A 24,972-nucleotide genomic window follows, 5' to 3' on the forward strand; every position below is an offset into this window, starting at 1 on the left:
CATCTGTATGCCCAGATATATGTACATGCTTAGCTAATGCATTATTAAGATGTCCTTTCTTTATATCATATATATCTATATTATATATATGCTCCCTTATTCTCTCTCTGAAATGTCTATTGGTCTTGCCTACATAAAAAATTCTGCAAGAGCAAACTGTTAAATAAACCACATCAGATGTGTAACAACTAGCTGCTCCATTACATTTAAAAACTTTATTAAAACCAGGGTGTATAAACATCCCAGTGGCATCAATATATCTAAAAATATATCTAAAAAAGCTGCATTTCTTGCAAGGAACTATAATTCCCCTCTGTTGATCTGTGTTCAAATCTTTAAGATAGCAAAGCATATGTTTCAAATTTCTCTTATTCTTAAAAGAGAACTTGGGTTGGCCTCCTACAACATTCTTAATGGTCAAATCACTAGTTAGTACAGACCATGTTTTCTTCACATCTGTTATAATGTTAGTGTTTCCCCAAAAAACATAGGCATCTATACCTTATCACAGATGGGCTTAACACAGAAATGTTTGTTGATGGCACCTCTTGAGAGAAGTATGGTCTTGCTGTAGTTTGTCTGTGGACATTAATGCCTGAAAGTGACCCTTCAACATCCTGGTTCTTATAACCCCTTTCGATCAATCTAACTTTTAGGTCATTTAAATCAACCTCAAATTTTCCATCATCAGGATTAAACCTTGACATCCTGAATCCTTGCCCTTTCACTATGTTCTTGAAAATGTGATTGGAAAGTTGGAGATGACCAGAACAGAGATATCAACACAGTCAAAAAAGGCAAGGCCTTCAGATTCAACACAGACAACTCGGAACTCTCTGGTCCAATGGCTCCGAAACAAAAGGTTGGATCAAAGAAGGAGTCACAGTTGGGTAGGGGTTGGTGGCAGGGTCACTGATCCGATTGAGAAACAGACAGTAAAACTCCCAACTGAATCTGGGCCTGGAAAAACATCATCTTGCCCAAATCTGCTTGGGTTTGGCTCCTAGATGAGCTGAAAGACGATGGCCTGGAAGTCCTTCGAGGGGTCTTCTTTAGGAACACAGAATGACTCTGATAGGGCATCTGCTCCAAGGTGAAAATGGAGGAGCACATGCAGGGAAACTGCAGGCAGTAACACACATCCTCCAGAACTGAGAAAACTGGAGGAATGGGTACTTTTGTAACAGCTCATAGTATTTTCTTATGTACCGAGAAACCCCAATGATCTCCTACTGAAAGCACTGGCACATTTTATAGTCTGAGAGAAGCAGAACCCCCAAAATGGAGAGTCAGAAACTGAGCTCCCCCACTCAGATTGAATCAAAAATCTGAGGAGAAACCCCTGTAGCTGTTCCCTTCATCATCTGTTCAGATTCAGAATTCTGCATTTCTCCAGGAAAGGAGATATCCCTCTTTCATTTTAAGAAAAACTACAAAGATAAACAACTTGAATTAAACCTGTGCCAGACCCAATAAACTACTTTTTTTCTAAGGAAATTTGAGGAGGTGTAGGTAAGTTTAGTTTTCTGCTTCTTTTTGACAGGAAAAATGGAAACAACTCAATGGCAACATCAGCTTCCCCAGGGATATGCACAACATTCTGATAAAACAGGGAAGCCTTCCCTGTTTACTCTCCCAGGACTGACAAAGACAGGCTCTCTCTTGCCCACTGACAGAACCCCAATAGCTGCAGAGGAAGCGGCTAACTCCCAGTCTATAGTGGCTGTAGATGCTACACTGGAGGATTGGGGGTAAAAAAATGAGTGGTCTAAAGCACAATTAATGGTCACAGCAGTGTCACCCACCTGCAGCTGAGGCAAACTGATAGCCTGCTGTGATGGCAAAGGTAGCTGGCTTAACTTTTTCACTTTGTGGATGGAAGGAGGACTGACTCTAGGATTGACATATTCCTCTGGTCAAGCAAAAATGGTGCCTGGAGAAAGCAAGCAGCAAATGCTAGTAAAAACAAAAAGTCTGTCACTTTTTTCACAAACACAGTACACTTTGCTAGCCCAATGAGGTAAAATAAACACAATTTCTCCACAGAAAAATGGTAGTCAGTTACTTTAAAGTTATTTGTGGCAGTCCATTAAAACAAAAACTTCTAGCACTAAACTTACTTTCCTTAACATGAACGTATAAATAATAAACAAAATTATTCAGCTGAAGTCCCCCCCCCCAAGAGAACTTATCTGCTTAGAAAAGGAATAGCGCAAGCCAACAGTAGATCCTCAAAAGCCTCAAAGGAGAAGTAAAGCTCTGACGGGCTTGTTGCCCAAACTTGCCTTTTAGTCAGCTCAGCTTGAGCTACTTGACAGTTTGGGGGAGTGAATGGTGGCTTGAACCTTTGTAAGCTGGCCGGCTGTTATATTCTTGGCAGGATATAACCCATATATAGCTAAGGCTACTGCAGCAGTGATCCATATGAACTATATCTGTAACTCAAGACAGAAACCGTATCTAACTTCTTCTGACCATACAGGATCCTGTCAATAACCTCACAAAACCTGATCACACATTTTTAGTTACATAAAGAAGAATCTTAAAGTCTGTGAGATACAGATCATAACAAAAGGCTTTCAAAAGCACTTTTTACTTAAGACAATACTGTTAGGATACTGTACTACTCTACTACCAGTTCTAGCACCTCCTTCCAGGTCATCTTTTAGAGGACCAGTCTTAAGATACATTAACTGTTGATCAAGAGCAAGTGTATCATCCATTTTATTGACAAGATAATGTACAGCTCTTCCACTTTACTGGGAAAAATGCCAAAAAGGCTTACAGCTATAAAAACTAGAGATTTAAGTGACTTCATTCACTTTAGGAAGTTTCATGTCTGCTAATTTCATGTACCAATTTAACCGCCACCCGGTTATACCGTAGTCCGTCCTAACAAAGAGGCTTTTGGCTTATATCAAAGGCAGAAGACGTAAGACAAGCAAGGTCCATCCTGGTAAGAGCAAAGGACAACTGCCCAGGATGGCTCAGAGCATCACCATGACCCTACCTCGAGGCAGAAGTCAAAACAGAGCTGTCCAATGCAGAGGCTCCTAGAGGAAGTGATGGCTCAGGGGGCATAGCAGTCAACACCCCTTAGTGAATGTCATGCAATTTTTTATCAGCACAGATCTAGAGAGATCGGTCTAAAACCCCTTGCATGACTGTTGCCTCCCTGATGCCAAGCCCTCCACTGGAAGCAGATAGCCACATACAAAATGCATGCCTACCCTTTCAAGAAACAGCTATCCATCAACCACTCGCACCTTACTTCGATCAGATCTAGCCTTCAAGCACCTAGTATGCTTACGGAACCCAGGCTGAGTCAGCAGCAGCATCAGTGATGGGACCAAGTCATGGCTTGTCAAGCATCACGGCTTCTAAAATGCATTACTTTCCATTAAAAATATACCATTCACAAGTGAACAAAACTTAACACCGATGTATAGAGGTTAGTTTTGCAAAAGAATCTATACAAGTCACTCCATTGTACACACACAGTCTCTTGCTGTAGATACAAACTGCTTCGCAATACAGAGGTTATAAAAGTGTATACTTCTACAACATACAAGAAAGTTCTATAAAAAAATTAATCGTATAATGCTTCTATGCCTTCCTCAGAAATATATTTAAGTCCTACTGGAATTCTTTGGCATTACTGGACAAAATATTCTTAAGAAAACAAACTGCATCTAATTCTTGAAATTCTGGCAACTGCAAAATTATCATTCTAGGTAACGGTGATATTTACCAAATCAGCATCTAATCCATAAAGGCAGTGTCTGGTGTTGACATCATGATCAGGTTTCATCTTCTCAGAACGAATGAATTCCATGATTTTATGCTCTCCTTCGCCTGGAGTCTAAATTTATATGAAAACAAACAATTTAGGGTAACAGTAGGCTAACATTTAATGTTACTGACTTGTAAAACAATACAAAACCAAAAAAAATAATCACCTCATGACCTGACAAATAAATGTTCACTCCTTGCCAGGTCTTGTCTGTAGAAATCTTCCAATTAACAAAATACTTAAGCTGTTCATGTAACTTGGCCATGAATTCAGTCCCTGAAAAAAAGTGAAGAATATTACTTTAAAATAGGTCAATGGACAAGTTATAATTTAAAGTACAACGCATTTACGTAAATTGTCACCTCACTGCCATCTGAAGCTTAGCATAGCGCTACATATGTTGCAGACTTCGATTTCTATTTCTGATCACATGGAAGCTTCACTTAAGTTAGGTAATGATTTTCTATTTGAAATTCAAGCCAAATGTATATACCAGTAGATCAAATGTGATAGACAAAATGTAACTTTTGTAAATTCCTGATAAAATGTCATCATTCTTGGGACACCCGTGCACTGGCCCACATATAAAGGAGCCTCAGTCCTCACCACTAACACCAGTGAGGGGTATCCATATAGGGAAAGGATAATAAATGCATACAGTAAAGTAAAATTTCCCTTAAGAGCACACAGAGATTACAGTCAGTCTGGGGCTGGTTTCTCCTCTTCTCCCCAATAAGACTCCCCACTGGCACAGCTATAAGGTCCAGATCTCAGCCAGCTGGGCAAGCTAAAACCTCCAGCACCCTCTCTGTCCAACCAGTGCTTAGTGTCCCTGCCCACGTAGCTGACACACACACACACACACACACACACACACACACACACACACTTTGAGATGAGTTTATGCAACCACACATACACTACTGGGGAAGGCTGTACCCCTTTTACCCAACTATACGGTAGAAATCACTGCCACCGCCCAGCTAATATTTATCAGCTACTCAAAGGCCCTAAAAAGGGTGACCAATTATTACTGTGCAATATTATTATCCAAATGCTGAGTGCAACCTAACAGTCATTTGGAGTGACTTGGTACAGTCTCACTATAGACATGCAATGCACTCTTAGAGCTTAAATTATCTCTACACAAAACAGCCACAGTTGAAAGGTTTAAAAATATTTAATAATAAATAATAAAAACACAAGACAATATTTCTTACTACACAGTGCTGGTCAAGAGTTCAGAGATGACAGGGAAATACTTAAAATAATACAGTAGAAACATTCCAACATCAACACAGAAAAACAGTCTAATCTTCTAATTCCTAGCTACTTCTAAGAGAAAACAGTTCTAAATAACTTGCATATAGAACAGCAGGCAGTGCTGGTGATGTTGGATGTACTCGAGACAAAATGCTCAGAGCTCTCGGATTCTCCCTCTTTAAATTGATAACACAGAGCTGCTTCACATTACATCATTCTTCACACTTCTCTGGTGTTCCCAGGTTAACAAACTACATTTACATTCTTTACACCTGGTCAGAAACCACAGCAATAAAGGACATTTATACATGCAAATTCTAGCCATTAACTCTGGCCTCAAAACAATAGAGAATTCCTTCATCCAGACATATCGGAGCTGACTTTGAAGATCAAAGACAGTCAAAATGCTTGACTTAGCTTTCTTACAGCAGAGTGCGCTGCTGTTACATTTTTGAAGTTTAACATTTACCAACATTTTTCCCTATTTAAGAGAACAAGCCTGTGGCTTATATTAATATTTACAAATGACAGAATTATCTACAGAATTCTATCTGGCTAGGCTAGCAGCCTTCACCTATCTCCACACCCCCCCCCCTCCGAGAACTCGAGCTAGTTTTTCAAGTGACCCTTGAGAAATGTTGCTTGAGAGGGTTAGATCTGAGTATACCTTACCCCATTCCCTATCTTGAGAGCCCATCTGCGTTGGGATCGCTAAACGCGCTGCGGTGCTGCACTGACATATGCTTTCAACCCTAGGCTCCATCTTGGCAACTTGGCATTTTGCTGGCTGGCTCTGTGTAACCATGTTAGGGGGTTGTGATCTGTCACTACAGTGACTTTTCTTCCATACAGACATGGCTGAAGTTTCTGCAGTGCCCACGCTATGGCCAGACATTCCTTTTCTACGGCTGCATAGCATTCCTCCCTGGGTTGGAACCTACGGCTGAGAAACCACTGGGTGCTCTTCTCCCTCTGAAGAAGTCTGGCTAAGTACAGCCCCCACCACATGGTTTGAAGCATCCACCTGCACAACAAATTCTTTGCTGTACTCTGGACTGGCTAACACAGGGGTCCTCCCAAGGCTTCCTTAAGCTTCTGGAATGCCTGTTCACATGCTGGGGTCCACACTACCTTATCTGGCCTGTTCTTCATTGTCAGGTCTGTGAGGGGAGCAGCTATGGTACTATAACTGAGGACGAACTTTCTGTAGTACCCTTCTGTCCCTAAGAATGCCCACACCTGTTTTTTGGTAACTGGTGCAGGCAATGCCTGAATGGCTTCTACTTTGGCAGGTTCTGGCTTGATCTTACCACTCCCCACTCTATGCCCCAGGTAGGAGGCCTCAGTCATACCCAACTGACATTTCCTCGGCTTAATGGTCAACTCTGCCCTCTGTATTCTGCCGGGCACCTACCTGACATGCTGAAGGTGCTCTTGCCAAGAATGGCTGTAGATGGCAATATCATCTTGGTAAGCAAGGGCAAACCCTCCTGCTCCTGCTAGGATATGATCTACCAGCCTCTGGAAAGTCACTGGGACATTTTTCACCGCAAAGGGAATCTTTGTGAACTCATACAAGCCAAGAGGAATCACAAAAGCGGACTTCTCTCCAGCACTGGGAGTCAAGGGCACCTAAAAGTAACCCTTGGTAAGATCAATGGTTGTAAGATACATAGCCCCACCCAGCTGCTCTAGGGCATCATCTGTCCTAGGCATGGGGTGAACATCTGACTGTGTGTGACTAATTTCCTGTAGTCCACACAGAACTTGGTGCTGCCATCCTTCTTTGGCACCAGAACCACTGGGGAGGTCATTGGACTGTTGGACTCTTCAATTACCCCTAGTTCCAATGTTTCCTGCATCTCCTCCCTCAGAGTCTGTTTGATTCTCTCAGGCACCCTATAAGGGGTCTGCCTAATAGGCCTTTGGGGTCCTGTATCCACCTGGTGCTGTACCAGGTGGGTGCATCCTGGTTTCCCAATGAACATGTCCCCAAACTCCTGTAACACTGCTTGGATTTCTCGAACCTGAGTAGGAGATAGCTGCTGGGACATTGCTACCCTTCCACTGAGGTATCAGTCCGAGCCTCACTGAGGAGATCAGTCACCAGATCTCCCTCAGACTCCTGCAAGTACCTCCCTATCATGGTATGGCTTCATCCTGTTAACATGGTACAATTTGTGCCCCAGCCTCCTACCTAGCAGTTCCACCATGTAGTTATCATCACTTACCTTTCTTACCACCTTGTAGCGTCCCTCCCAAGCTGCTTGTAGCTTGTTGTGTTGGACAGGAATGAAAACCATAACCTGCTGCCCTACAGCATACTCTCGAGCATTCCTGTCATACCACACCTTTTTCTGTTGTTGGGTTTCAGCCAGGTTCTCCTGGGCCAAGCCCATGAGTTCCCCGAGCCTTGTCCTGAGTTTTAAGACATATGCCACAACAGACTCCTTGTGATATTTACACTCACCTTCCCAGTCATCACAAAAAATCTAGAGGTCCACTCACCCTATGTCCATACAGCAACTCAAAGGGTGAAAAACCTGTGGATTCCTGGGAACCTCTCTGCAAGCAAACAGATGGGGCAAATATTTGTCCCACTACCTCTTAAACTGGTCTGCAAATGCATGTAGCATGGACTTGATTGTAGAGTTTAACCTCTCCACAAGGCCATGTCTGGGGATGGTAGGAGATGCAGGTGCTTCACCACACACTACTTCCACAGACAAGCCAGCAGGTCTAACATGAAATTGGCACCTCTGTCAGGGTTTCTTTTGGGGAAACTTACCCTGCTGAAAATCTCTAACAAAGCATCTGCCACCTTTTCTGCCTCAATGGGAGGACAGAGCCACTGTCTCAGGGTATCATGTAGCATAATCCACTACCACTAGAATATACGTTTTCCCTGTGGAACTTGGGGTTCTCAGAGGCCCCACAATATCAATAGCTACCCTCTGAAATGGCTCCTCAATCACAGGCAAAGGCATCAAAGGAGCTTTCACCTTGTCTCCTGCCTTGCATACCTTTTGCCACTCTTCACAGGTCCTGAAGTACCCAGTTACATCTCTGGAAATTCCAGGCCAATAGAAATTCTGCATAATACGTGTTTTTGTATGTTTTATGCCCATATGACCTGCAAAGGGAATATCATGGGCTATGGCTATAAGCACCAGACGATAGGCTCTAGGCACTACCAACTGCTGTACCCACTCACCTTCTAGCCCTCCCTCAGGTGTCCACTCTATACAGTAACCCTTTGTCCCAGTGTACAGAATCGCCCTTCCCTTGAGAATCAGGTGCCTCCCTAGCTACCTGCCTCAGGCCTTGCAATGTAGCGTCTGAGAGCAGAGTCGGTCTCAACACTCTCTTTGTAACCCTTCCCAGCTCCCCTTACACAGGAAGTCTGGCATCCTCTGACAGTGGTGACTCACTGTCAGCCTGGGTACTACTACTCCCATCTACCTTTGCAGTCACTTTGTCCAAGGGAACATCAGTACCCACAAGCAGCTGTGGCTCACCTTCAGTCTTACTGCTACAGCGTAGCTTCCTCCCTCAAGTAGCCACCTCATCAGTCCTAGCTGCAAGTATGCAGTCTGTCTGGGTCTCCCCCAGGCTACCAGATCCACGTGCTTGTCTCCTAGTCTGACTGTGTGTAACTGCATAAACACATGCTACTGCCTCATCCAAATCCTTCCCTATCAGGACATCTGCAGGATGGTAGTTCAGTACCCCTGTTGTCTCAAGACAACCTACTACTGGCATTTTGTCTTTCCCACTTACTGGCGCTCTCACTTTTTGTTCCCCACCTTGCCCCCATGGACATCTATATGTCACATGACCCCACTGGTTGCATTCAAAACATTTAACCCTAGGTCCCGGATGTGTACTTGGACTAGTGGTTTCCCCTGCTACTGGCAGATTCTGTTGGGGCAGTCTGTGCTGCCCACCATGGGTTCCTTTAGACCCATGAGCAGTACTGGGTGCCCCTTTCCTGTGCAGGGATGCCCTGCTTGCTAGGTCTCCCTTCTTCCCAAACTCATCTGAAGTAGCACATTGGCCATCAACTAACCAGATCCTCATGTCCTCAGGCAATGTGCTAAGGGCTTGTTCCCTCACCAAAAGGACTGCCAGCCCTTCGAAAGTGGCGACATGACATCCACTCACTCACCTATGAAAATAGGTGCTCAGTTCAGCAACATATTCACACACACACTTTTATCTGCCTTGCATCTATGTTCACAAAACTTTTTCCTGCAAGTTTCAGGTGTTAGCTTAAAACTTCTAACAAGCAATGCTTAACAACAGTGTAATTAAAACAGTCAATGTCAGACATTTTAGACAACACAGTTACAGCTTTACTATAGAGTAAGGGGGTTAGGAACAGTACCTAGAGCCTTTGGTCAACATCATACTGTTTACATACCCTCTCAAACATATGAAACTATCAAAATTATCCCCCTCTTTAAACTGCAGAAGAAATTTACTGACCTTTTGTACTTCTGGGGTCCAGTTACTCCATTCCCCATTACCTCCATGACTCTGGCGAAGAGTCAGCATCTCCCTCTCATGCTGCCTCTGCCTCTCCTTTTCCTCAGCTTCTAGGTGTAGCAGTTTCTCATTCTCCTCAGCCTGCAGACATCTCAGTCTCTCAGATGCTTCTATTTCTAAATGCCTGGCCTCCAACTCAAGTCTCTTTAGCTCCAGATAGATTTTTAAGTCCTCTGCAGAAAGGTTGAGCTGTCCATTCTCTGGGGTGGTACGTCTTCACTACCAGTCGGATCATCCTCCTGGTTGCAGTTTTCTTATGCAGCTGTTACCAAAGCTGCAATCATGTCTGCCTTAGTCAGGTTTCCATGCACCAGTCCCCTAGCCTGGCACATCTCAGCCAGCTGGCTCCTTATCAGCTTTTCATACTCCTCTGCTGACATGCTGCCTGCTCTACCTGACTAAGCTAACAAAAGAAATAAAACAATTGTGATCTGAATTCTGAGTATTCACTGTGTGGCTGACGGTACAAAAACATCTTCAGTGATCACTGTACACAAGTTACAGGAATTCACTCTACCCACACCACTACAAGCCAATTAGTATTTGCCAATCAATTAATAAGTGGTGTGGATATCCCACCACCTCTAAATTAATATGAGACGCCCGTGCACTGGCCCAACAATCAAGGAGCCTCAAGCCTCCCCACTAACACCAGTGAAGGGTGCCCATATATAGAAATGATAATAAATGCACACACAGTAAAGTACAATTTCCCTTAAGAGAACACAGAGATTACAGTCAGTCTGGGGCTGGTTTCTCCCATTCTCTGCAAGTCCCCAGTAAGACTCCCCACTGGCAGAGCTATAGGGTCCAGATCTCAGCCAGCTGGGCAAGCTAAAACCTCCAGCAACCTCTGCCCAACCAGTGCTTCATGTCCCTGCCCAAGTAGCTGACACACACACTGAGATAAGAGTTTATACAACCACACAGACACTCCTGGGGAAGGCTGGCACATGTTTTCCAGCTGTGTCCCTTTTACCCAGACTATATGGTAAAAATCACTGCCACCACGCCGCTAATATTTATCAGCCACTCAAAGGCCCTTAAAAGGGTGTCCAATTATTACTGTGCAATATTATTATCCAAATGGTAAGTGCAACCTAACAGTCAAAATGTATTTGGAGTGACTTGGTACAGCCTCACTTTATACATGCAATGCACTCAGAGCTTAAATTATCTCTACACAAGACAGCTACAGTTGAAAGATTTAAAAATATTTAATAATAAGTAAAAAAACACAAGACAATACTTCTTACTACACAGTGCTGGTAAAGAAATCAGAGATCACAGAGAAATACTTAAAATAACACAGTAGAAAAGTTCTAACGTTAACACAGAAAAGCACATAGAAATAGCTAGGAATTAGGAAGATTAGACTGAGAAAAACACTGTTCTAAATAACTTATATAGAGAAACAGGCAGTGCTGGTGATGTTGGATGTTCAAGACAAAATTATCAGAGCTCTCCGATTCTCTCTCTTTAAACTGAAAACACAGAGCTGCTTCACATGACATCATTCTTCACACTTCACTGGTGCTCCCAGGTTAACAGAAACTACATTTACATTCTTTACACCTGGTCAGAAACCAGAGCAATAAAGGACATTTAAACATGCAAATTCTAGCCATTAACTCTGGCCTCAAAACAATAGGCAGAATTCCTTCATCCAGACATATCGGAGCAGACTTTAAAGATCAAAGACAGTCATAAAATGCTTGACTTAGCTTTCTTACACCAAAGTGCGCAGTTGTGACATTTTTGAAGTTTAACATTTACCAACATTTTTCCCCCGCTTAAGAGAACAAGCCTGTGGCTTATATTAATATTTACAAATGACAGAATTATCTACAGAATTCTATCTGGCTAGGCTGGCAGCCTTCACCTACCTTCACAATTCTCATAAACTGACAGTGGAACACCATACTGAAACCAGAGAGTATGACTGCACAAAGAACTACAAAGTAAGAAATTATCCTAGGCTGGGGGGGTACAAAACTAAATCCAAGGCATATACCTTTATTATACAACTATGATGAAAAGTAAAATTTTCAGACTATTTTCTTACACATAAGCATGAGATTAAAGAAAATGAACAGAATATGAAATACCTGTAATATGGGAGGACAGGTGAATAAGGTAGAATTTCACTTCTGAAAATGTCACGGAACATGCATGGGTGAGCTATGCCAGTACCTTTTTCCATAATTTTATCCTTTCCATGTGTTATGTGCGGACGAGATATTTGTGAAAAAATACGGTACAGACTACGACTTAACTGTCAAGGTATTGACTTAACTTGCACTCAAGAACCCCAGCTGCTGTAAACTCATGCTGACACTTTCTACTTCCAATAAACATTCACATGCATACACAGAGACAGACAGACAGAGACAGACAGACAGAGACAGACAGACAGAGACAGACAGACAGAGACAGACAGACAGAGACAGACAGACAGAGACAGACAGACACACACAGACAGAGACAGACACACACACACAGACACACACACACAGACACACACACACAGACACACACACACAGACACACACAGACAGACAGAGACAGACAGAGACAGACAGAGACAGACAGAGACAGACAGAGACACACACACAGACAGAGACAGACACACAGACAGAGACAGACACACAGACAGAGACAGACACACAGACAGAGACAGACACAAAACGAAAAAGTTTCACAAACTGTTAACGCAAACAGCGCGAAGAGGTGAAGCCAGGAAACTGCTCTAAAATAATCCCAAATAATCACGAATAATGAAATGTCCTTGTGTAATTGACTAACACAATTTTATTAGTGTTTCGGAGACGACGATGCGTATCCTTCTTCAGATTAAACAAACAAAGCAAAAAAATAAAATTGCGTTAGTCAATTACACAAGGATTATTTTAGAGCAGTTTCCTGGCTTTACCTCTTCGCGCTGTTTGCGTTGAGACAGACACACACACAGACAGAGAGAGACAGACACACACACAGACAGAGAGAGACAGACACACACACAGACACACACACAGACAGAGAGAGACAGACACACACACAGACACACACACAGAGAGACAGACACAGACACACAGACAGACACACAGACACAGACACAGACACACACACACACAGACAGACACACACACAGACACACACACAGACACACACACACACAGACAGACACACACACACAGACAGACACACACACACACAGACAGACACACACACACAGACAGACACACACACAGACACACACAGACAGACACACACACAGACACACACAGACATACACACAGACAGACAGACAGACACAGACACACAGACAGACACACACAGACACACACACACACAGACAGACACACACAGACACACACACACACACAGACACACACAGACACACACAGACACACACAGACACACACAGACACACACACAGACACACACAGACACACACACAGACACAGACACACACAGACACAGACACACACAGACACACACACACACACACAGACACACACACACACACAGACACACACACACACACACACACACACACACACACACACACACACACACACACACACACACACACACACAGACACACACACACACAGACACACACACACACACACACACACACACACACACACACAGACACACACACACACAGACACACACACACAGACACACACACACACAGACACACACACACAGACACACACACACACACACAGACACACACACACACACAGACACACACACACACAGACACACAGACACACACCTGCTACTTTGTAATTACGTTTCAGCTTACACTTGCTATGTGTGGTTCTGAAAAAAATACAGCACACATGAATAGCTAGCTAATTGTTCTACAAGAAATGATCAGCTATAATAGATTTATCACAAGATTTTTGAAGAGTTTAAGCTAATGTATAACCAGATGTATTAAGTTTAGATAATGGAATGTGGGAGCAGAGCACAAATCACAATACTTTTTTATTAGGAGTACAGCAGCTTAATAATTTAATGTATTGCTAGGATTAATTTTCCATTCTTTCTGCATGATTAGAAGCAACGGTTAATCTTGTTTTTCTTCATTAAATGTGCAAGAAATTACTCTCATTCTTCCAACAAGCTACTATAAAAATGGATTTTCACTGGAGTCAGGACACCAGTCAGACTTGCAGCCGACTGGTCTCCTAGCAGAAGATAAAACATGTTTAGCCAAGCACCCTGGTAAAGTAGCTGCTTAAATGGGCAGTGAGGTAAGAGGCTTTACACTATCCTTCTGTTTTGTTAAATAGCTTTAGGTCTAGGTTGTCTGAAAGTGTATAGAAACCGTCAAAATGGAAAATATTTAAGAGTAATTTTGTTTTTTAATACAGACAACTCCAAAAAATTTCAGTGCACAGTACACTGATCCAAAACAGTCCTCCAAGAAAGCATCTACAAGATAAAAAAATTGGCAAGTAGAGGAGGAGACATAAGCAAAGAGATGACTATCATAGGTAGGTACTAGGCTACCGGCCCAAGGGCCTAAGTAAGTCTAGCCAACAAGGTTCCCTGGCTTAAACCACCCAAGAAAGTTAATTTCCTGTGCCCCTGTCGAGCAGAGCCACAGAAGTGATCCCCGGGGTGCATTTCCTATTTCCCATCCACTCACGATTTTTCTTGAAGAGTGCTAATGAGGAACTTTGCTTGATGGATAGCTTGTTCCAGAGTATAGAAAGTCTCTGGGACAGGAATCTATCCCCCCAGCATGTCCTGTTTATTGTGGTGACAAGGTTTAGGTCCCTAGAGTGTGTAGCTTGGAGGGATTGGGATTTCTTTAGGTGTAGCATGTCCAACAGCTCTGGGTTTAACATAGCTTTACATGTTAGGCAGAGATCTCCTCGGAATAGGCGATATGCTACAGAGTAAAGCTGGAGTTTTTTTTTTTTTTTTTTTGAGAGGGTCAGTGTAGGGCATCTGTTTGAAGCCAGTAATCCTCTTTGTGAGGTACTTCTGTGGCCTTTCCAGCTGCTGCAGATGTCTTGTGAGGTACAGTCCAAAAGGGGCATTGCACTCTGAGTGCAGAGTACAGGGAAACAATGACCTCTTTTTTCCTGGATGAGAGCCCTTTTGTGATGAGGTGTGCTACATAGAAGGATTTCCTGACTATTGTGGCGATGTGATTATCAAAGGAGAGACTATTGTCCACCTGGGTTCCAAGGTCTCATCACACATTCGGCGTTAAGTAGACTGCCGTTTATGTGGTAGTTCATTGGTACAGAGTTTTTGCCAAAGGGGATGACAATGCACTTTTTGGCATTGAGCTTGAGGCCATGCCTCTGACACCAGACATCTGTTCTCAGTGAGGCCCTTCTGTAGGATGCCCACATCATTTGCGAACTCTACTATGGCTCCTAGTTTGCAGTCATCTGTGAACTTAATTAGCCAGAGGCCTTCTGTGTTAGCCTGTATTTCAGAGAAGTAGATACCAAACAGGAGAGGTCCCAGGACTGAACCCTGTGGTACTCCACTTGTCACTGGTTTGAAGTCAGATTTGGAGTCTGCAACTTTTACAGTATGGGTTCTATCAGTGAGCAAGTTGGCAACCCATCTTGTGACATAGGGATTTATACCTAGTTTAGTGAGTTTAGCTATAATTCCATAATGGGGGATGGTGTCGAAAGCCTTAGCGAGGTGCAGATAGGCTGTGTGAACCACCTTACCCTCATCTACGGCTTTGGCGACTGCCTCAAAGAAGTCAATCAGGATCAGAAGGCATGATCTGCCTTTCACAAACCCCAACTGGGTGGGGTCCAGAGTTTGGATGTTACCAATGTCTTTATGAGTTCCATGATGATATGGTTCCACAGGCTTGTCAGGCTAATAGGACGATAATTCCCAGGATCACTGGTGGCTCCCCCTTTGTGGAGTGGGATAACTGTTGCTGTGCACCTTTCAGTGGGCACAAAGCTTGGCATGAGACTATGACTGAACATGGTGCTTAGGTGGGGAGCCACTTAGTTCTGAAGTTCATGTAAAACGCCGCCTAGGATGTTGTCCAGTCCCATGCATGCTGTGTTTGGGTTTTAGAGTGTACAGCTTTTACCTGCGTAAATGTGATTACAGGAACACTGCAGTCTTCTTGTATAGATATGGGTCCTTTATGGGGTGAGAGGGGGTAAAGTTAGCACTGAACCCATCTGCCAGGATGTTGGCAATATCAGTTGGTTCTGTAATTTTCATGCCGTTGTGCTGTAACTCTGAGCAGTTCTGGGTGTTGCCACTGAGATTCTTGACATAGCTATATAATGCTTTGTGGTTGTCCTTAGAATCAGTGGTGATTTTGTTTTCATAGCTAGCTTTGGAGGATCTTACAAGGGATCTCAGCTCCTTACTGTGGCTGACCAGGGAGCTCCTCCACTCATGGGATTTTACTCTCTTTTGCAACAGTTTCTTCCATCTGTTGTAGAGTTTGTTTATGGCAGGGGACCACCAGATTGGCTTCCTTTTTTTGGAGGATAGCACCATCCATGCACTCGTGTAAATGCTTATACAGTGCATTTGTGTAGGATCCAGAAGTCATAACTGTACTGTCCATCTGCATGGGTGTCATGAAGTTCGCCACGTCTGTCTTAAGAAGCATGAAGTTGCCTTTGGAGAAATTTTTTTATTGTGGTTTCCTTAATGGTGGGTGGGGGCAGGATGTAGATATCTAGGGTGATTAGCTTATAGTCCGATCTGACCGACGAGGAGTTGACTTCAGGTGTGGAACACCACTCACTCATGTTGGTAATGACCAGGTCTAGGATATTGTTGCCCCTGGTGGGGGTGTGGATAAGTTGATCCAGGGCATTGGAATTTATGAATTCCAGAAAGCATTGAGCGAAGGAGTTGGTAAATGAGTAGTTTTCCCAGTTAATGGTGGGGTAGTTGAACATCGCCCATTATTAGGGTGTTTGGTTGAACTCTAATATTTTCCAGTATATCAAGAAAAGAGGAGTGGGAATCCCGGGGCATGGTGGGGGATCTGTAGCAAGTTACAATTTGGATTGCAGTTTTGCCCAGAATTAGTTGCACTTGGATAACCTCGGATGCATTATGCTGCGCAACTAGCTTGGAGGTGTGGATATCCTTAATGAATATGGACACACCTCCGCCTTTGGTGTGCTGGTCCACATTAGACGGACGAAAAGTATGGTATGAGTTATAGCCTGGTAATGCAGGGGTGCTCTCTAGAGCCTTGAACCAGGTCTCGGTCACTGCACAGATATCTATGTTCTCCATTTTAAGGAGTGCCTCGAGTGAGTGCATTTTGAGATTTACACTTCTAGCATCGAGTAGCATTACCCTCAGTTTTTGCTTGCCTGTTCCTGTTACGGTGGTGAATTTGTCATTTGAAACTTGCCTAAAAAGGCACTATAGGGGTGTGGCAAGAGCCTTAGCCGGTATCCAGAAACCCAGGGGCGACAGGTGCAGGCCATCTCTGGCAAAGCATCATGGTCTGTCGAGCATGTCGTCCCAGGCAGATAGATACTGGATCCCTTTAAAATGACACCAGAAGCCTAGCCAATTGTTTAAGTCAATCATTTTGTCCTTGTACTGCGGTACCATTCTGGGCGATGGCAGGATGCTACTCAGGGCAAGGGTCATACCTGCCTGGGCTACAAGATCGGAGAGCTCTTCCATATCTCTTTTCATGTAGTCCAGGGAGGTACGTCTCAGGTCGTTCACACCAACATGGACAAGACAGTCATATCTGTACTTGTTGTGGAGTGACCTGAGTGCTTGGGTTATGTGGCAGATCCTGGCACCAGACAGGCAGCGGACAGTAACCTTCTCCTTGTTTAGCCTGGTGAGTGGGACGTCAGTGTTGCTGACTATAGAGTCACCTATGACTAGTGTGTTGGGTACGTTGGTTTGCCTTATGGGCTGTGGTTTATTGGCACACTGAGTCTGTGGGCTGTGTCTCATCTGGGCTGCGTTGGGGGGGGTGGAGGTTGCTTGCATTTCTGCTTTAGAGGTCTCCGTTGCTTGAGCAGATTATTATGGAGAGCCTCTGCGAATGTTTTTGTGTTTCTATGTGTGGGTTTTGGTGGTGTAGGTTTAGTGGGACTATGTGATTGAGTGTGGTGTGGTGCAAGTGTTTACCTTTTCCTCTTGACTGTCAAGTTCAGTCTTGGTTGGAGAGAGCTTTACCTCCAGTTTGGCTAGATAAGTGCATCTCTCACAAGTTGTGGTGTTGGGTGGTAGGAGGTGAGGGTTGTCTGTGTACATGAAGCAATTTCCTTCAATCCTTTGCTGAACTGGCCACTCAATGGTGTAGTATGGAAAATCTCCATAAGCATTTGTGTATGGATGGATGTTTGTTTTCATAACAAGTCAAGCCACAACATGTAAATATTCTTTTTAGAGCCATGTGTGCAGTAATACCCTAAAGATGAAGTTAAAAAGTGACTAAGCACAATGTAAAAACAACTACTGTGTGTAAAGTATGTTGGGATGTTTTCATTACATGCTACATCAACTTGCAATCCCACCATCGACGACTGTAGTAGTACCTGTACATGCTATCACACAGCATGGTAAACGAGATGTTCAGACATTCGTCAGCCAGTCTAACATTCTACATTTACCAGGTCTGTTTGATACTTTCTCAAAGGCCACAAATGCTAATAAAATAATGCTGCTGATAAAAGGAGACAGACAATATAACTACATACACTGTCTTTAAAGCAAATACATACATACACACACACATTCAAGATTTAATTTAGGGATGTAATGATAAAATAAGTGTTTTACAGAGCTTTAGGGCAAAAACACACAAGTCAGAAGGAGATGGAGATGATAAATCTTCCTCAACTCCTGCACACAGTAAAAGACCTTCAGTAAACTGAAATTTCATGATGAGATTTTTACATTAACAGCACTTTCAGCAGTCAAAGAGTTGCATCACTGATCAAAACTCTTGCAAATCATGTTTGTAACCGTCAAATTAAGACCGGTTACCGTTTTCAGTTGTATGTTAAAATTCAGCAGAGAAAGGGTACCATCCTTGTATTCAAGCACTTTTAACTATATACTGGGAATTTAAGCAGTCAGCATACATCATGCAGTTTGCTCAACCAGTAGTGAAGACGCATCATGCTATCAGTTGTGCTCTACAAATCACAGGGCGATCGACCAGAAACGATTTGCCAAATGGCTCACTGAATCTAAGCAGAAAAATGTGACAATGGAAATGGGACCACTATTATCTATAGCAGCACTTGTATAATGGAAATCCCCACAGTTGTCAAGATAAAGTTCAAAATTCCCTAAAGTCTCCATTTTCAGAAAATTTTGATACAAAGTACAAATGCATTTATGTGAATGAAGCTAGATATATGGATAAAAAAGGTTACAAGACAGGGTCTGCAGTGTATGTTGTTGACGGGAGCACAACACTGTTGTAAAAAAAAAAAAAAAAAAAAGTCAAGTTACCAGGACACATGTCAGCACAAACAGCAAAGTTAGAGGTAGTGTTATAGTAATTACGTGAAGCAGATGAGACAGCAAAACACGGTCAGTGATATAGTTTGTATGTAGTGACAGCTCTTACCATAACATTTAGCAGTCTGGAATAGAAAAGGTTTATGCAGAAGCCACTACAGTATAGAGAAACACGGAGACAGATTTTTGAATTAGAACAGCAGCACCCACTCAAACAGAGGTGTGCAAGGTTAAAAAGACAAAAGCTCATCTCATCAAAAAATGAAGTTGCAGATTCCCACACCAAAAGTCAAGGTCAGGAACGTTAATATACATACAGTAAAACTTGGTGATGCTGAAAAAATAAAAGTTATGCACTCAACATAACTATGCATCTGTGTTGTCCATTTCCATTCTTCCTCAATTAACAGGTTCTGATTCGATACTCAGATTAGACTCTGCCACCTTCTCTAGATTCTAGGATCCAAATTGTGAGCTCCTTCCTTACCTACAATGCCTCTGACTACTGTGTTACCTCAGATCGGGTTTGCTGCTATTATACAACATCACAACAAACCCAGACATGACAGAAAAGTGGCAGCTGAAAGATCAGGAGCTCAAACAGGAACTGTGGTTCCTATCAACCATTCCATTAGGTCTCTCCCAAATATATGGATGGGGAAGGTGGGAGGGAAGTTAAGGAAAAATTAAAAAGGACAACACAGATGCATAGTTAAGGACAGTATACAACTTTTATATCCGATGTCATTTTCATTCGTTCCTCAATGAATGGGACAGCCTCCCCAGCCACGGTAACCTTGGATGGCCCTCATGGAAGGATGTAATGAGCAATAAGAGTATGAGCATTAGACAGTGTGGCAGCTGCACAAATGTCATCAATGGAGGCCCTAGCCCTAAAAGCAGCTGATGTAGCTACTGAGTAGGTGGAGTGTACTTTTGGCTGTCTTGAAGATTAGGCCTCTCAAGGAATAAACATAGGAAATGCAATCTGTTATCCATTTGGCTAGGACAGTTTTTGAGACTGGTCTTCCCATCTTATTACTAGAAAAGGAGACAAATTGATCAGTTTTCCTAAATTGCTTAGCCCTGGGAAGGTAAAACCGAAGTTGCCTATGTACATCTAAAAGGTAAAGGACATATTCTCTTTTATTGTCAAAGGTGGGAAAGAAAACTAATCACCTGAATGAGGTTTGTTTCAGAGAGAACTATTGGTAGAAAAGAAGGACTAGTATGCATGGTAACTATCTTTTTGAAAAATCAAATACTGTGGTTCTGAAGAGAGTACTTTGAGTTCAGATACTTGTCTTGCTGAAGTTATGGCCACCAGAAAGACTGTTTTCAAAGACAAAACAATATCTAGTTTAGCTGAAGATTCAAAAGGTGAATGCATCAAAGTCTGTAAGAAAGGCCTTACGTAATGCTTCTCCTTTAGCTTCATCTAAGTTATCTTTGATGTGGTAGTTTTAGGTGGCTGCAAACTGAACTTTGATGGAGAAAATTGCCCCACTTTGAAAGATGGAGGCAAGGAAATCAACAGCCAGGAGTGGAGAAGTGAAAGGATGCAAGTCTCTCTGATGAGCCCAGAAGGCAGACCTCTTCCATTTACTTTTATAAATCTGCCTAGTCAAAGGTTTGTGGGAGAAAAAGTCTGGTGAACCAGGGAGGAAAGCCTGGAATGTCTAGCCATCACTGGAATTTGAGAAACTATGCGGTCAACTTCAGCCCTGCAATATCTGGATGAATCATTCAGGACGGGTGTTATAGGAGGTCTGGAATGGAATCAAATGTCCAAGGAGAACATACTAAGTGAGACCAAGGGAAACCACACTTGCTGAGGCTAAAATGGGTGGCAACGATGAATACCCTGCTCCTCAACCAGACCGCGTTCTGAAGAAATCTGGGGATTAGAGGCAGAGGATGGTAAACATAAGAGAGACTAGTGGGCCAAACACGGACTACAGCACCACTCAGTGAATGTCCCTGAGGGGGAATTAGGGGAAAGACCCTGCTGCATTTGTCATTGAGGGGAGAGGAGAAGAGATCGCAGCACGACTGACCCATTTGTAGAAGATCATATTTTCCACTGACTGGTTGAGAGGCTACTTATGAGGCATCAGGATGATCCTGCTGAGCTTGTCCGCTAAGATGCTGGACTTCCCCAGTACGTGTGTAGCTACAAGAAAGCAGTTGGAGGAGATTGCCCACTGCCAAACTCTCACTGCTTTTCAGTAAAGGGAGTAAAATCTGGTTCCTCCATTTGCTGATGTACCAGACTACTGATATGTCCATTTGAATAGCAATAGTTCCTAGTGGAAAAGAGCTCTGAAGGGATTGCAATGGTAGAAACAAAGTTCTCATCTCTAAGACATTTTATATGCAAATTGGTCTCTTCTGGAAACCACATGCATTGAACAGTCTGTACCAAGTTATGCCCCCCACCTCCCAACTGAAAGGCGTATATGGGTCAACATGGCATTAGGGGGAGGAAGATCAAATGGATGCCCTTGACAAATTTCTTCGCAGTGCATCTACCACATTGGGGATTTTCTGCAAAACTGAGATAATTTTATCAGATTTCATAAGGAATGTCAAGGAAAAGATCACGGCACTGCTAGAGTCCACCGAAGAATTCTCATATGACAAGCAGTGGGTATTAAAGTTACTGCAGCAGCCACTGACCCTAGGGCTCTGATTAATAACTTTGCTGGGGGAGAAAGATGAGAAAGAACCTGCCTGACATGCAATTTCAAAGAAAAAAACAGTGCTTAGAGGTAGAAGAGGTAGAGAACTGACTGTCTGGACAAGCCCATATACTGGTTGGAGTTGTGATTTGGCCAGACTGATCGCAATTTCCAGACAGTGAGATAAAATTGGAGTAAGTAATCCTGGCTATTTCCAAAAGATGCCTGGTCACTGCAGTAAGGAGCCAGTCATCTAAGTAAGGAAACACACTGAATCCAAAGAGTCTTGGATGAGCGGCTACCACTGCATGCATTTGGTGAACACCCTGGGGGCTGTGGTGAGACTGAAGGGCAGGGCTCTGAAATGGTAATGTCTGGCTCCCAGCCGGAAACATAGGCATCCCCGAGAGCACCTGTTAATTTTGATGTGATATGCATCTTGAAGATCAACAGAGCACATCCAGTCATCCTTATGTAAGAGAGGCAGAATGGACTGAACCCTGACTATCCGGAATTTGGAATTCTTTACAAACTGGTTCAGATAATTGAGATCCAAAATGGACTTCAGGTCTCTCCTGTTTTCTTTGGCACTAAAAAGAACTAAGTAAATTCCAGATCCTCTTTGGTCTGGAGGGACCTCTTGAATTGACTTTTCTCCAACAGCTTTTGAATCTCTATAGCTGCTAACTCCCTCTGATTGGGTAGAACACTGGGAAGCAATTTTATTTTCTTTTGGGGAACTTGTAAAAATGGAATGAAATATCCTGTGGATATGATCCTTTGCACCCATGAATCTTTTGTGATGGCTATCCAGGCATTTAGGTGTAAGGACAAACACCCCCTGACCACCTCCAGAGAGGGACAGTCAGGCAACCTTTCAGGAACACTGAAAGTATCTGTCCAAGAAGGAATATCAAGACCTTTGATTCTGCAGACCCTCCTCTGCCGAGTGGGTGGAGTTTTCCATTATAATTATTTCCCACCTCTACATCTGGTGGAAAAGTCTCCATGCGATTTTTTTTTTTTAAATTTAACATTTGTTAACTGGGAAAGTCCGACTTGGAACGGAGCCAATTTTCAGCAGAGACCCAAGGAGAAATGCTCCAGATGCATGTCTTTGTAACGTGGGAGGAAACCGGAGCACCCAGAAGAAACCCACATGAATGCAGGGAGGACATGCTCTCTCCATACAGAAGGCACCCCAGCCGAGAGTCAAACCAGAGAACCTCTTGCTGTGAGGAGACAATACTACTGCTGCACCAATGCACTGTCCCGGCACAGAATGCAACTCTTGGAAAGGTCCTTCAGATTTCTAGAACCACATCTTTTTACCAGCATGTTCATTCCTAGAAAAGGGAATCTGCAGGGTAGAAAAGCAGATTTCCACAGCAGACAAGGTCTTTCCATCTTTCTCATTGCGAGCAAGTCTAACAGTTAGCCCAAACAAAGAAGAGCCATCAAAAGGAGCATTGATAAATGATGCTTTGAAGGGCTCTGCAAAATCACACAACTGTATCCAGGCATGTCTCCAAATGTCTATGCCTGCACCAGCCACCCATAAAAGAAACCTTCAGCTGCGTGCCAGATTAACTTTACGGATGCATTTGTAATGGACTGCAGGGTGTCCAATCGTGAGGAAAAAGACTTTGTTCCTCTGCGTACATGGACCAAGGGGTAGAGTTAGAGTTACAGTTGCTTAACCAAGTCCTTCTGTAACCTAGTGAAATGTGCCAGGTAATTCTGTGCTGTAAGGCAAAGGTCATTGAAGCATACACTCACTTCCAAAATGTCCAATGCCCCAGACTCCCTATTATGGGCATGGTCAATGGAGATCTGTTCAGCCAGCTCCTTTCTGGTGTCTGCTGCAACAACCATGGCATCTACAGGGATTTCCTTGGTCCTGTGTTGTCTGTTGGAAGGGGTGCTCAAAATTTTGTCAGGGTGTTTGGGGATGGGTTCACAGAGTCTAGTTCCTTCCACGCCCTATGGGAAACTAGGTCTATAAGCTCATCCACAGTGGTTTGGTAAGACCAACCTCCTTTCTGGTGAAGGACCTCTAAGATGTCTCCAAACAAGACATCCTTGGGTGGAGATGTAGGGGACCCTTTCCCTTCATTAAAAGCAGTGTCTTCTCTGAGAGATTCCTACAGGGAGTCAAAGTGCCTCCTCTTGCATGACCTCTTCCAAGGAACCTCTTCAGTGGGGTGTTCTGGAGAGGTGTAGGAAGAAGCGGGGAGCTCCCTACTGGAAACTGCTTGGAAACTTATACAGGCTGGCTGTCCCTGAAGTGAAGGATGAGTACACAGACACAGGATCTGAAGATGGAAGATTGGATCTGAGGGCACAAGAGCACAAACTGCTGTGGGGTGAGACAAAACCCTCTACACCACCTCAATGGCAGAAGGACCAGGAGAAGCACAGGACAATCTCAGTAGAGCAGAGACTCTCGGCACAGACAATCCAAGGCCCTTCCTGATTCTCAACCCCAAGGGAAGAGTTGAAGCCAGGCTGTCCAGTGCCAAAGCCCCAAGGGAAGCGATGGCTCTGAAACCTTTGGAGTCAAAGTCAACCCCTTAGATCCAACACCAACGCTTCAGCTCAGAGAACCATCGTGCTCCAGGGGGGTAGGAGCCGATCAGATCAGGGAAGCCGTAGGAGTGGAAGATGGGTGCATCTTCGGAGCCAATGGTTCAACTCTGAGATCTTGGATTCAGGGTTCTGAAATGGCAGATCAGATCGGAAAGGGAGTGATAGCAGACTGGAATGAAGGTTTAAGGCTCACCGATCCGATGGGAGACTGAGCAGTCAAGACCCCTATCTGAATCAGAGTTCTGAGGAATTTTCTCATCATCCTATCCACTTCTGACTCAAAAACTTCAAGAGGACTTAGAGGAAAAAGTGGAAGGTGGTCTGAAAGACTTTTAGGAGTCTCCTGAAGGAAGGGAGACATCAACCTCGGACATACCGGCTCTGGGGAAAACTTTGGACTATGGAGCACAGGAAACCTGGCAATGGCAGATGTCGGATCCAAAATCTTTGAAAACTTCTAGAGGTGGCTCAGAAGGAACCCATGTAGGGAAGCATTTTCAGTACTCCCTGGGCTCCTTGGATTTATGAGACGGGGTTTGAGCCCCTGATGTGGATGTACCAGATGAAGGAGCAGAAGCTGGAAGGAGACCTTTTAGAACTAGTTTGTTC

The 24,972-nt window shown here is 43.6% G+C and overlaps 1 protein-coding gene across 1 annotated transcript in view; it reads right to left on the minus strand.

The window, feature by feature from the left end:
• Positions 1–24,972, minus strand: part of XRN1 (5'-3' exoribonuclease 1) — a 2,408,514-nt gene that overhangs the window by 2,272,423 nt on the left and 111,119 nt on the right. Inside the window, exons 4-5 of the mRNA XM_044071018.1 lie at positions 3,960–4,069; positions 3,752–3,862 (exon numbers count right to left, since the gene is read on the minus strand). Of these exons, the coding sequence (XP_043926953.1) occupies positions 3,752–3,862; positions 3,960–4,069 (221 nt within the window). The remainder of the gene's footprint in view (positions 1–3,751; positions 3,863–3,959; positions 4,070–24,972) is intronic.

This window comes from Protopterus annectens, chromosome 5.part0, assembly GCF_019279795.1.
Source record: "Protopterus annectens isolate FY-2018-M chromosome 5.part0, PAN1.0, whole genome shotgun sequence".
Classification (NCBI taxonomy): Eukaryota; Metazoa; Chordata; order Ceratodontiformes; family Protopteridae; genus Protopterus; species Protopterus annectens.